Below are 13297 nucleotides of genomic sequence, written 5' to 3'. Positions count from 1 at the left end.
TAGTTAGTGAAGCCACACAGCTGTCATTGATATGCTGGAAAAAACCCTTTGAGCGGGGAACTGCTAGATATAGTAAAACAGTTAATTTACATTTTAATGGACTGATGTTTAACACAGCACTCATTCTTTTTCTTCTCCCAGTTCTCTGACTGCGGAACTTATCATTTCACATAATAATTTCTATGAGAGAGCTTTAAAGCCTTGTCTCCTCCTTTCTCACTGACAAAAGCATATTATCAGTGCAGCTAATGACAATAGCCTTTATTTCTCAGGTCTAAAGGAGTGTTCAAAATCTACGACAAGTTACTGATGGAGGAGCAAAGACGAAACTCTGCAACCTGCTTATTTTATTTTATTTTTTAATTAAACTGTTTGACTGTCAGCGCAATGGGATACTGTATAATCCAGAGCAAATACTGACTATACTGACTGCTTTACATACCAGGTATGATAGTCGAAGCAGGCTGGGCCATTTGACTCAGGCCTTGCTGCATTGACAGCTGATGTAGCTTCGCCATCTGTAAAGCAGAAAGCAGAACGTCATGCAGTGTACACTAAACCATAAACTACTCATGTTATATAAATTATAACATTTCCACAAATGGTCATACTCTACCTCTGAGTGTGGAATGCCATATTGGTTTTGCAAAGTGTAGGCCTGAAAGAGAGTACCCTGCATTAGGTAAATTACAGCTATAAACCATCACACACAGGAAATAAATCTGCAGCCTCTTAATGGAAGTGCTTCACTGTCAATACATGCCTGTTTTGTTTTTTTAGAATAAGAGAAATGAGCGTTTATAGTCCAGCTCTGAACTAGACATACTTACTCTCCTCCAGTGGTCTCTACCAATGCAGGTACCATAGTTTGGGTTTAATTTAGCCAGGTTTTGAAATACCCATTTCTGAGAATTGAATTTTGCTTGTGGTTCTCACAGCATTAAAAAAATTACAAAAGATTCAACGAGAACATCTCTTTCCTAAAAGAACTCCCAAAAAGAACGTTAGTATTAAAAGGTCATTTTCAAAACAAAACCCTATTATCTCCATCATATTGGGATGGTAACAAACACTTAAAGGTCCTATGACCTTTAAGTGTTTGCTTTTTAAAAATGCTGCTTTTTGGATGCTTTTATATTAAGCCTTAGTGGTCCGCTAATACTGTATCTGAAGTCTCTTTCCCAAAATTCAGCCTTGGTGCAGAATTACAGCCACTAGAGCCAGTCCCACAATGAGCATTACTTGGGATGTGCCATTTCTGTCTGTAGCTTTAAATGGTATTGAGGAGGAGAGAGTGGGGCAAGGTGCAGGGGGTGTAGCCTTGACCAACTCCCATGCTTCGCTTGTTTTCAAGCCATGATGTCTCTCTCTTTCTCATGGGCGGGCCAAATTCTCTGGGTGGGCAAAGCAGAGAAAGGGGAGGTAACCTTCCTCCTTATGAGCTCATAAAGAGGAGATTCCAGATCGGCCCTTCTGAGCTTTCATTTTCTCAAAGGCAAAGCAGGATACCTAGAACTCATAAAGTGAAATTGTAATGCCATGGGACTTTTGAAAGCTCAAATATCTAAAAACGAGGATAAATATAGCTAAAAGTATCTGCATGGCTAGATACCACTAGAGGTATGTGAAAAATAAATGTGATTTTTTTTCTCCTGTAATTTAGATGACTTGACCCTTTTTAAAAACATGTATTACTTACAAATAGGTCCTCTTTTGTGCTGTAACAAATTATTTGTGCAATCCTGCCTGTTGGCTGCATCTTCTTCATCTCTACCTGCAGGATTGCCCATCCCCCATCATCTTAAATAATATGTGTTAACCCCCCTTTCTCTCACTCCACCCAGCGATACTCACTTTAACTTAATTTATATCTTTCCATCCATCCAAACATCCATCCATCTGTCTAACTATTCTAACTCAATTCTGTCTGACGCCAGCTGTCTGGCTACTATTACCCGTCCATCATATATGGTCATAAACTGGAGAGGAGAGCTTGGTCATTACAATGAATCAGTACAGTACATTAGAGTTGTGTTTATACAGAAAAGCAAAAAAACATCACAAATTAGTAGCAATAATCTTTCAATTTACAGCATGAGTGATCTAAATCATAAAAGCTTTATATTTCATTACCCACAATTATTTTTATTTTATTTAATCTAGCACTGATTTGTCAGAGGCTGCTGTTTCTGTTCTGATATTATGACAGTATCTGCTATTGCTGTCATGGGAAGAATATTCCTAAAGCCGAAATTGTTTCTGGTGCAGTGCTAGGCAGGACTAAAAAGGAGACTGTGTAGGTGGTGTGTGTGATAGCATCATGTTTCAGGAGGGGTTATAGCTCTTATGACAGGGTAGAACAATAGCTGCAGCTTACGCTCAGCTGTTGTTTTTAATGCCTCGTGCCAGATGATGGACTGTGTGGACATACCACACAACCCTCTGATCCTCACAGCCCCTGAAAGTCATTCCTGCTCTCCGCAGTAAAGACCAGCTTCTGGAGAGATCTTTATATTCTAGTCAAAAGAATGAATATTATTCACAGACTTCACATTCATGGATCTTCAGTTACCTGCTGGAGGTCCAGGCCACCTTGGGTGACGGAGTACAGAGGGTGGGGTGCAAATTCTGACGCCTCATACACCTACAAACACACAAGAGAAGCACAAAAGGAAAATATGTAGCTCATTACTGAAATAGCTTCACGTTATAAAGTCCAGACATTATTTTTGCAATGGAAGTGATAATTAGTCAGTGTAAATGTGTTCTCACCAGCTGAAACCTTCCATGGTAAATTTAATGTGAAAATAATGAATACAAAATTTCCAATTTTTTTTTTTTCAAATTTGGTCTGAGATGGGCTCTCGAGGCTGCATTTCTGACACTTTAACACACCTAACAGGCTTATAGGCCATGACTCATCCACCAACCCTTTCCCATTCCACTTCATTTTCTCCTCTGACAAATTATACAAACGTCCCTTAGCTCTGTGCTGCCTTCATTATGGCATCTCCCAGTGACCAGGACCTCACCCTGGGTTTAATTTGATAGCTTGTTATGGGGAATATCAAAAACACAAAGCCATTCCATAAATTGACCAGGGTCTGAGGCAGCACAAACACTACCAGAACTGCTGACAGCTATGCAGAATATCTGACTGCTGCTGTAGCCAGAGGAGACGGCAGGTCTCCAGTCTTGCTGGCTAATCTTGTGACTCGCTCCATGGGAGGGTGGATATAGGTCCCTTCTCAAACAGCAGCCTCTATACCACTCAACCTCACCCTCAGACAAAAAAAAACAACCCAATCCCCCACCAGGGAGCACCTGCATGACTCTCGTTTCCCCAGAGTGAGCCAAGAACTTCAATGTAAGATCGGGTTATTGGTAATACCTTCTCCAAACATTCACCAATGACCATTTGTAGTTTCATGTAAGTTAGGAAGGTGAGGGTGTCAGCCACAAATGCTAATCCGGTAGTTCTCAAACTGTTTTGCCAGTTTGAGAACCACTGTGCTAGCGTATTACAGATAAACTACCCAACGGGTGTGGTAAAATCTCTCACCTGGTTCCCAGCGATGAGGAGGGCAGCGGGTGAGGGGCTGGGTCGGTAGGGGATGGTGGCACCCTTCGGGGGAGACTAAGGAGTCAAAAACAAGACAAGGGGTCAGAGGTTGTAATAAATATTTATCATAAATATCATAGACATGAATACACTCTCACATCTACTCTGAAATGACCTCAGTACTTCTCTTAAAGAGTGAGGCACTAAGTGCAAATGGTGTGTAACTCGCTGGTACATATACAATAACAATACATACAATAACAATTAATAATGAACTAAACCGCTACGACACTGACATTATTCCCTTCCTTGTTTCCCTTATGATAATATTAGTCATTCATTGAATTATTGAAGCAGTGTAGTGAGAGTTCTTTGTGGATAATAGCTCTGAGCTTTAGTTTGCACCGGAGCTGTTGGCTCCGCAGTGGATTGCCCTCTGGATAAATCAAGCATCCACTGACAAGGAGACATTTGAAGATAAAATTCTTCAAACACCAATGAGAAAAGGAGATTATACAGAGTACATGACACCGTATATCTTATCGAGTAACTGCAATGTTGGCGATACTGTTTTGGGGTTTAAAATGTGTAGCATCTTTTCTGCGGGAGCAGTCACAGCAAATTCTTTGTATAACTTTGCATAATTGAAATCTTGAAGCCAAAAGCAAGAAGCCGCTGGTACAGAATCCTAATGAAACTTGCAAGCCTTTGAAGAAAGCCCTAGAAAACTGGATCAAACTAGCAATTAGTCAGTGAGGTCCAGCTGCAACGCTAAAACAAAAAGGACTTGTGCACTTCCATGAACACACAGGGAGAAACTGTGCTTGGGGTTGTTTTTCTCTTATCTCCTCGATTTTCTCAAGAGAGCTGTTGTCTAAAGATGGAAAGATTTTGCTGCAGGCCAGTTTGTTTTCTGTTACCAGTTTAGAGTCCACTTCAACAATACTGAGGTCTGACCTGAGAGCTGCACCTTTTGACTCCATCCGATTGTCTCGCCCGGAAGATTAAAGCATGAGGTCAAAACAATAAAGAAACTACGTACTTCCTTGTTATTTCCTAAATTAAATGAGGATAATTTTACAGAATCTGTGTTCAGCAGTCGACTTCTATGCAACACAGTTATAGGTAGCATTACATAACACAGAAGACTAACACAGCCTACTAAAAATGCATGTCTGCTGCAGTGGAATGAACAATCACTTCATACTGGTGAAATGAAAACATGCATGTCAACAGCAATTATTTCCTTTACGTAGCTGCAGCAGCAGAGCTCTGACAACATGTCAGCTTGGTGTGGGTATGTGGAGTAAAGAGAGGAATTGTACGCTTCCTACCTCCAGGATTACTGTGCAGATGAGCTTGACACACTGGATTACAGACTCCTGATTCCCAGATATCGTCACCCCTCGCTCAGTAGAATTGGGCAGCAAATCCCCTGCCACCTGTATCTGAGCTCCAGTGCTCTGCAAATGATAGGGGTTTTAAAAAAAGATTAGTTTGATTCCGGGGATAAGACAAGCCGTTATTACTCTGCCATGGCTCCTTTCCGTGCCTCCCTGCTGGCCTTATATTTTTCCAACTACACTGACAAAGACCAACTGCGCTGTAGTATGTAACGCCAAGTCTTGTCAGGTTAGAGATAAATGAAAAGTCACCCATGGTCAACAAACGTAATTCTCTCAATTGTAGCTGATATATTCCCAATATAGCATGTCTGCAGGCAAAAAGGACTGTTTTTAAAGATGTATCTACATTTGCTGATGTCTCTATCAAACTGCAGGGTTTTTGGAGGCCATTGTTGAACCACACACATCACAAAATGCTTCTGTAAGTGAGCATGTGTCCTGTGGCAACCAAACAAACAAAACAAGTCCGTAACTGAAACAAATTTGGGTTATGAACATGACAAGAAAATCTGTCTAACCACAGAAAATTGACTGGATGCCATTGCCGGGCCGGTGAAGCCTTCACCGTTAAGGTAAAGGCTAAAATGAGAGAGAGACTATTTGTAGATCGGTACAGAGCTAAAGTTAAAGTGTCAATCGTCTCTGGCAACAGATCTGATATGTTTAATCCTAATGTTTCAACTGGGCATAATGTAGTCAGGAGTTTTTCCCCTTTCAAAGTTGCCACTGCTGAGTCATACTGTGTGTTGTGTTCAGTGATCTATCCGGACTGCGTTGTCTCACTAATTTCCTGCCTTCAGTCCAATTTTAGTGTGGTGCCAACCTACTTTAAGTGCAGATACCACCACTTTGGTCCAGACGGAAATATCTCAACAACAATTATGTACAGACATTTATATTCCTCAGAGGATAAATTGTAAGAACTTATTGATGATCTCCGGACTTTTCATCTAGCACCATCTTTAGATCAAAACATGAAGTTGTCCAACACTTTGGTTTATGATTGAATATTCAAAACTAACAACATTCCCATTAGCCTCAGATGTACTTTTGTGTTTGCTGCTAAAATAGCAAATGTTAGCATGCTAAGGGACCGTTCGGTATTTATGGAATGGACCACCGGAGGAAAATAGGGGAGGGTCATGTCTTTTTATTTTATGCTGAGGGGAGGGTCATCCAACATTTTTTAGTCTGGATGGGGGGGTCACCCAACTTTTTTATTCATGAAAAGAGCAAAATTTCAAAGTGGCTTGCTTGGTGCATATTTATCCATGTAGCTCGCAGTCTCGGCCCCCTAGCAGATGGGTCTGACCGCATACGCGGAGTTTGCTGGGGGGGGCAGGAGGAGCACTGCTCCCCTGGTGGCTCAAACTGGTAATTGCATTGTTTAAAAAATGAGTGGAATAATTACATCTGGCATAAACCAGATATTTTATAAATATCTTAAATAACACAAAACAACTAAATGGTGATAGGTAATACATCAGAGTACATATACTGCTTTAGTAAAAAAAATATTACCTGGCTGACGAGCAGCAGGACGCAAAAAACGAAAGTTACTGTTGCACTATGTCTGGACATCTTGCCGTGCCAACCTTGCAATAAAGGTTTCCTAAATGCCATCTACATGTGATGTCAGCTTACTAATTGATTGCGGGTTTTGTGTAGATTTAGACTTTTATACGTTTATTCCACTTTGTTTAAACGGCGAAGTGGAGAGGCCTCGTTCACCTGTTTGGAGCTGGCTGGTGAATGTGACGCTCGTATAGACCTTACTGGATACACCGTGACTCTGTTTGTGGATCTACTGATCGCTGTGGATTACTTTTTTATCGTGTCATTGGATTACGGCAAAATAGAGATCTTTTTTCTCAACGTGTCTTAACGTTTTATGGTGAGTTTGGAGAGGCATCTCAACAGACTGTAGGTCCAACACTGATTGTTCACCGTTACATTTTAGTTGAATTTAAGCGTCTGTCTATTGTGTTCCAAAACAGCCGTGCCGCGATTGGATTTCATAAGGGCGAATTGTTAAATTGTTACAATGTAACTTAAAAACTTTAAAAATAAATATATGTTTTGGAATATAATGTTCAGCTTCGGCAGCTTTACCTATGTGCTAAAATATACAATGACGATAGTGACAAGTCCATAGCAACCAGTGTTGAATTGGTTAGCCTATATCCCAGTGTCCTTTGCTGAATGGTCTCAATGTTTTATTGTTTTATTTCATGTGCATATTAGTTTACTAGAGGAGTAACTTAGTATTTGAAGTAATGCAGTAATGCATGAAGTGTGCATTTAGTTTCCATGCTTATTGTGTTTCCACAACAATGTTAGTAAGTAAATCTACTGAAATGGCCACCACACCATAACAGAAGAGTGTGATGTGTAAGGGGTGATTCTCCAACTAGGAGCACTTTTGGCACTGTGAGCTTATGGAAATTTCACTCTCTTAAAACACATCTGAATCTTCCTAGCTTCATTCATTTGTCTTCTAACACAATATGACAGTGGGCAATTTTAGAATTCCATGGAATATTATTATTTTTAACAGTTTTTCTGAAGAGCGCTTTCAAAGATGTCATTTCCACCACTTCTCAATTTATGTATTTTATTACAACATAATATTGTAAAACTGATTATATAAGATGATGTATCAGTCAACAACATCAGTGGCTACCTAATCATGTAACAAAATAAATCTTAATACTTCATGAACTTAATACATTTTTATTTAAACTTGCTAAATGCCACGAGATGCCACGAGTTGGAATTTTTGCCTACAGCATTTCATTTTTGCTCAGGTCTATGTTTATTTTTAAGTCACTCACACATATATTGTAAGTAATGAACTATCAATACTTGATTTAAAATACATTTAGATCCACATCATTGGTTATTCTTATTTTTTTTCTTAAACTGTGTAGTGGTGGAAAGTGGTGGAAATGACGGTTTATGGTGGAAAGATTGTTTCTGTTCATTTTTACTTAAATTGCCAGTCCAAAATATTTTAAAACCATGTATTTTATTATTTAACATATATGAGTTGAATAATATACCCAGTTTAAAGATAATGTTTTTAGTTTTAAAAATAATGATTACAAATTATATGAACCTCAAAACATTCATTTCATTCAAAAAAGCTGTAAATCTCTGAAAAGCTTTGATCTATCTCTCCTCACTTTCTTCCTACCCCTGGATGGAGATCTTCCCACTATGGGGGGATTGTCTGGGGGAGTGTTTGGTGGCCAACACAGCGTTTGCAGTGGCTATACAATGTCGCCGGTTTCGCTGATTGATCTTTCACTGTTTTCTTTTTCTTTCCTTCTCCTTACTGGAGACCTCGAAGATTGATTTCACTATTCCTCTTTCTTTTTTCCTGTGATATCTTTCTCTGTCCTTTTCTAGTTTCTGTTGATGTTTAACTGGATCGGCTTTTATTCTGTCCCTGTATTCCTGTGACTTCTTGGCCATCGACTTCGGCATCTTAAATATAAATATAGATAAATAAAAATAAATATGGAGTGTACTGGAATGGTGATATATAAAGTTCTCAGTCCAAAAGCACAAATATGTCAGATGAACATGCAAATAGTGCACAAAAATGGCAATATATCATGTCCAAAGCTACGCCTGTAATTTCTCAGAGGTGGAAATGACGGAGGTGGAAATGACATTTTAGCAGTTTTTCTGCAATATTAGCACACCCTCATGTCAGGCTTAGCTAGTTTTGGACTTAGCATGTTGTTTACTCGTAATAAACATAAATAGATTATTTTCATATTTGTTGTACATAATTCAACTGAACTACAGCCAAGGTGGAAATGACGCTGAATAAAAATACTCTGTATAAAAGCTTGAGTTACCTTGATTTATTTTCTTGTGCTGAAGAGCACATGTGCCTGAAGTTTCATCTTCAACTAACACTTTTTTTCACAATTATTTCTATGGTTACCAAGTAAATAAAATATATAAGGTGGATCTATTAAGGTGGATTTTGTTGAGGGAGGTGGAAATGACGGAAAACCTGGGGACAGACTTATTTTATTCCAAAAATAGTTTAAAATTGTGATATGCATATGGAATTTCGATGGTATGATATTATTTTATTTGTCCTTAAGACAAACATATTAAAAAATATTTTAAAATCGATCCTTTAATATAATTTTTTAACATTCAAAGAGGGCCAGTCTGGGTTGGGGACAAGCATAAAACTGAAAAATCTGCTAATAAACAGCCTTGCAAAAGCATTTTTAAAAGAAAACAGGGGCAAGATTTGGTGGTAACTAGGATGTTGGAGCATGAACTTCATAATGACTATGTATTATGCATTTGTTTGTTTATTTATTTACAAAAAAAAGGCCAAGGACACAAAAGTGCCTGTAGTTGGAGAATCACCCTAAGATGAGAATGCAGAGGTTAACTCCTGTATGTCATGGTTGTAAAAATCAAATGGTATGTGTACTTCTTTGCTAAGACAGTGCAAACTTGCACGCAAGGGGAGGGTTATTCCTCTTTTTCAAATCATTTTGGAGGGTTATAGGAAAATTATTACTGACGAGGGGAGGGTCACCTCTTTTTAGGTTAGAGGCCACAAAACTCCTCCGGTGACCCCTTAATTAAATAACGAACAGTCCCTAACCAGCTAAACTAAGATGGTGAACCTGGTAAACATTATACCTGCTAAACATCAGCATTTTAGTTTTGTCATTGAGAGAATGTTAGCATCCTCAAAGCACAGCTGTGTCCAAGTAGCCTCACAGAGCTGCTAGCATGGCTGTGGACTCTTAGTCTTGTTATTCACTACCTAATAGTGTGCCTTTATAAGTTCTGTACTTTATGTAAATTCTGCTTCTTGACATATGTCACTCGTTTGTAGCTTCAATGCAATTTGCATGTTACGATTTATTATTTATGCATTTATTTTTTACCATTTTTTTTTCTGTAGATAAATATGATCACCACCTTTCTAGCTTTATTATATTAATATATTTAAACTGTAAAGCAGTGATTCTGAGTAAGAGCATCTAATACAGTATATAGCCTACCTAAAATATATAAGTGCAAGCAGCAGGACTTACACTTACTGTATAGGGCACAACATGCAGCAAGGCAAAAAAAACCCAACTTCACAATTGTGGAAAATTAAATATATATCCCTTCCAGCTGCAATTAATTTTCCCTCATCTCTAGAAGCAGATTTGTTCTCTTCATATTTCAGTGTTTGTCCAGCCTGTGCAGCAAAGATGGGGAGGATGGAGTAGATTTGTGTTGTGGCTGCTCACCTCTCTGATCTCCTTTATCTTGGCCCCTCCCTTTCCGATGAGAGAGCCACACTGGCTGGCAGGGATCACCAGCCGCAGGGTGACTGGTGGCTTGGAGCTGATGGTGCCGTTGGCCACCAGCGCAGTCAGGTCCTGGAGGGAGATGTCGGGAAAGAAAACATGTGGTGAGAGTCAGCAGGAAAGAAAGAGGAGAGAGAGAGAGAGATAGAGAGAGAGAGTGAGAGAGTCTCAGAGGAAAGGATCAGGCAGCAGCGGTCAAGGTGGAAATAGAGGGAGAAAAAAGCCACTGGAGGGTTTTATCTCCAACAATTAGGACTGAAGAGGAGTTGAATTTGAATCCAGTTCATTTTTTTGGTCGATTTAGGGTTCACATTGATCCACTTTCCAACCCCAAACTATAAAGAGAAAAGCAGGTGCTACACTCATTATTGGAATGAACCAATCACAAAGCAGCAATATCTACTGCATCAACATGCATTGGACATCAGAAAAAAGCACATAGGATCCATACTGGAAGTGTCAGGTGGAGCTATGAGCAATCCAGCATCTGCACCTAATTAACCTATGTATGTTTCACTATGTGCTGGGAGGCCACAGGCTGGCCAGCAATGTAAGAGATGCAGTCCAGTCCTGTATGGGATCTTAAAAGGCTGTTCAATCATTTATATGAGCTTCTGAATTCTCCATGAAAGGGGCAACATTAATTGCAGCACCGGTAGTGTGCAAATCATGCTTTGAGATTTTCACTCTGCTGTATAAAACTGAGCCAGAACTTGTCCACTTGTCCCTTCCAACTGCAAGAACACTCAACCTGCTCACCTTGGGAATTCTTTCCACAGATCTTTTGTGAAGAACTGATTGAGAGCACATAATATGAAAAAAATAATCTAATGGAACTGCCATGAGATGAGGTCCAATTTAAAGGAATAGTTTAACATTGTGGGACATTTGTTTGTTTGTTTTCTTGCTGAGAGATTGATGAGAATATTGATGTGTTAAATATGAAGCACCAGTCAGCAGCCATTTAGCTTAGCTTATTATTAAGACTGGAAATGGCTCTCTCCCACGCTAAGAAAATCTACCTACCTCTAAAGCTTTCTAATTAAGGCGTTATATCTTGTTTGTTTATTCTGTACAAAAATAGGTATTTGAATAACAGATATAAGAGTGGTATCAATCTCCTCATCTAACTCTCGGAAAGAAAGCTAATAAGCACATTTCCCAAAATGTAGAACTATTCCTTTAAACTGCCAGGAATGCTGTACACATACTGAGAAAAACTCTTGGGAAAATTAAATGAAAAATCCTTTAAGTGCCTAAAGTTTGTTACGGTTGGTATGGTTGCAGTCCAATTTTACATATTTTTAAAGGTATACTGTACGACAAAATGTAATCATTCAACTCACTTATTTAACATCAAACCCACAGTGGACAAAGTTAAAATGCATATCAACATCAATATTTAACATATCAACTAACAATGTCTGATTATAATACCAGCCAATGAAAGAATGGGTGTAGAATACAATTTATCTTATGTATTTAGATCAAGAACCTCACTGATTTGAGGAGTGTTTTTACAGTGCAGGTAGCAAACATTCTGTGTCTGCTCTTCTATGGGTGGAGATTGCGCTTTTAATTAATGAACAGTGTGTCTCTGTGAACCTTTGAAATGTAAATATGCTGCGCTGTCTTTTTTCCCATAAATGTTCAATCCACAACAAAATGTGTGACAGAATGCAAAGCACACTGCTTGTTTTTGAACGGTTTGTTTGCAATAAAATTAGAAAACTTAAGAGGGGGCAGTGTGTGGATGTGTAACCTCAAGAGATTTTTAGTATGAAGAGAACTGGATAATGTTTTCAATGAAGTGAACTTAATATTTGAAAGGCATATTCTGTGTGGCTGTTGTGCCCCTCTGCTCCGTGTCTATTTTTAGTGAGGCAGATCAGGCTCTCTGACGTCTTGTCTCATTAAAAGAGGGGCACACAGCTTGACTGTACAATCACAAGATTGAGAATGTCATTTTCTTGATTTGATCTAAAAATATGAGCCACATCTTAACAACTGTGAACGTTCCCATACTTCCCTGTGACATCCTGGTGAAAAAAAAGAAACTCTCAAAGCGAATTGGCGAAAATAAGACAGCGGGTTACACAAGCACTGCTCAAACAAAGAGTTGCCGGGCTTAAATCCCCAAAGCATATTGTGTTGCTTGTGAGATACAGACTCCAACAAAGACAGATTATGCGGCTTTCATGCATGCTGTGCCTCGACACCTGGGAACAAAATACATGTATGATACTGTAGTGTAATGTATTTTTCAGATTATCAGATCACTTAAACTGCATAAATCTGTGTTTTTGTACTTATGTGGCAGCAGATGGGGAAAACTTCATCCATAAAACACAGACAGAAACACACACAACTCAACACAAGTGATCAACAGCCAAATGAAAGAACTAAGATGCCTGTGTAATCATAAACTATTGAGACAGAAACAAATGCCAAGTTTAATACTCTGTGGCCAAAAAGCAGATTATTCATACAATAACTCAACTATGGTGGAAGCAGCGCGCAGTGGGTCAGCCAACACGTTGCCATGGAAACTCAAGAGTTTCAGGGTTGAAAAGAGGTGAGTGTGAAAGATATTTAATGAATACTACTGCACTGTGCTCCCAGCCAGTGTGTTTACTGAAGTCTGTCGACCTGAGTGTGGAGCACCTGTTTCCTTGCCATTGTCTGCTGTGATGCTAAATCAGAGTGAAGACGGCTCTCATTCCACCATATTAATTAGTGCGGTGATGGACAGTCACCATGGGGAGAGGAACCTGTCATCTATAACTCATTAGTAGACGGTGAGAAGGTAAACAAATCCTTCTCATTAACAAGTGCAAATCAGCATCATTCGCACTTTTTACGAGTGGACTGAACATGTGTTGCCCAGTAAAAGGCATTTATATGACAAGGCCCAGCGAATACCTTACTGAACACAAATCACATCACTCCACAAGTCAAAAATGGGTTTACAACAGCAGCTA

General features: G+C 39.2%; 1 protein-coding gene across 1 annotated transcript in view; it reads right to left on the bottom strand.

The window, feature by feature from the left end:
* The window catches only part of LOC116062124 (poly(rC)-binding protein 4-like), a 34634-nt gene that overhangs the window by 5131 nt on the left and 16206 nt on the right, over nucleotides 1-13297 (bottom strand). Inside the window, exons 6-11 of the mRNA XM_031316681.2 lie at nucleotides 10257-10388; nucleotides 4897-5025; nucleotides 3563-3637; nucleotides 2573-2644; nucleotides 617-658; nucleotides 443-518 (exon numbers count right to left, since the gene is read on the bottom strand). Coding sequence (XP_031172541.1) covers nucleotides 443-518; nucleotides 617-658; nucleotides 2573-2644; nucleotides 3563-3637; nucleotides 4897-5025; nucleotides 10257-10388 — 526 coding nt within the window. The remainder of the gene's footprint in view (nucleotides 1-442; nucleotides 519-616; nucleotides 659-2572; nucleotides 2645-3562; nucleotides 3638-4896; nucleotides 5026-10256; nucleotides 10389-13297) is intronic.

This window comes from Sander lucioperca, chromosome 12 (assembly GCF_008315115.2).
Source record: "Sander lucioperca isolate FBNREF2018 chromosome 12, SLUC_FBN_1.2, whole genome shotgun sequence".
Classification (NCBI taxonomy): domain Eukaryota; kingdom Metazoa; phylum Chordata; class Actinopteri; order Perciformes; family Percidae; genus Sander; species Sander lucioperca.
The sequence above is the reverse complement of the archived record's forward strand: the minus strand, read 5'-3'. Positions and strand labels throughout refer to the sequence as shown.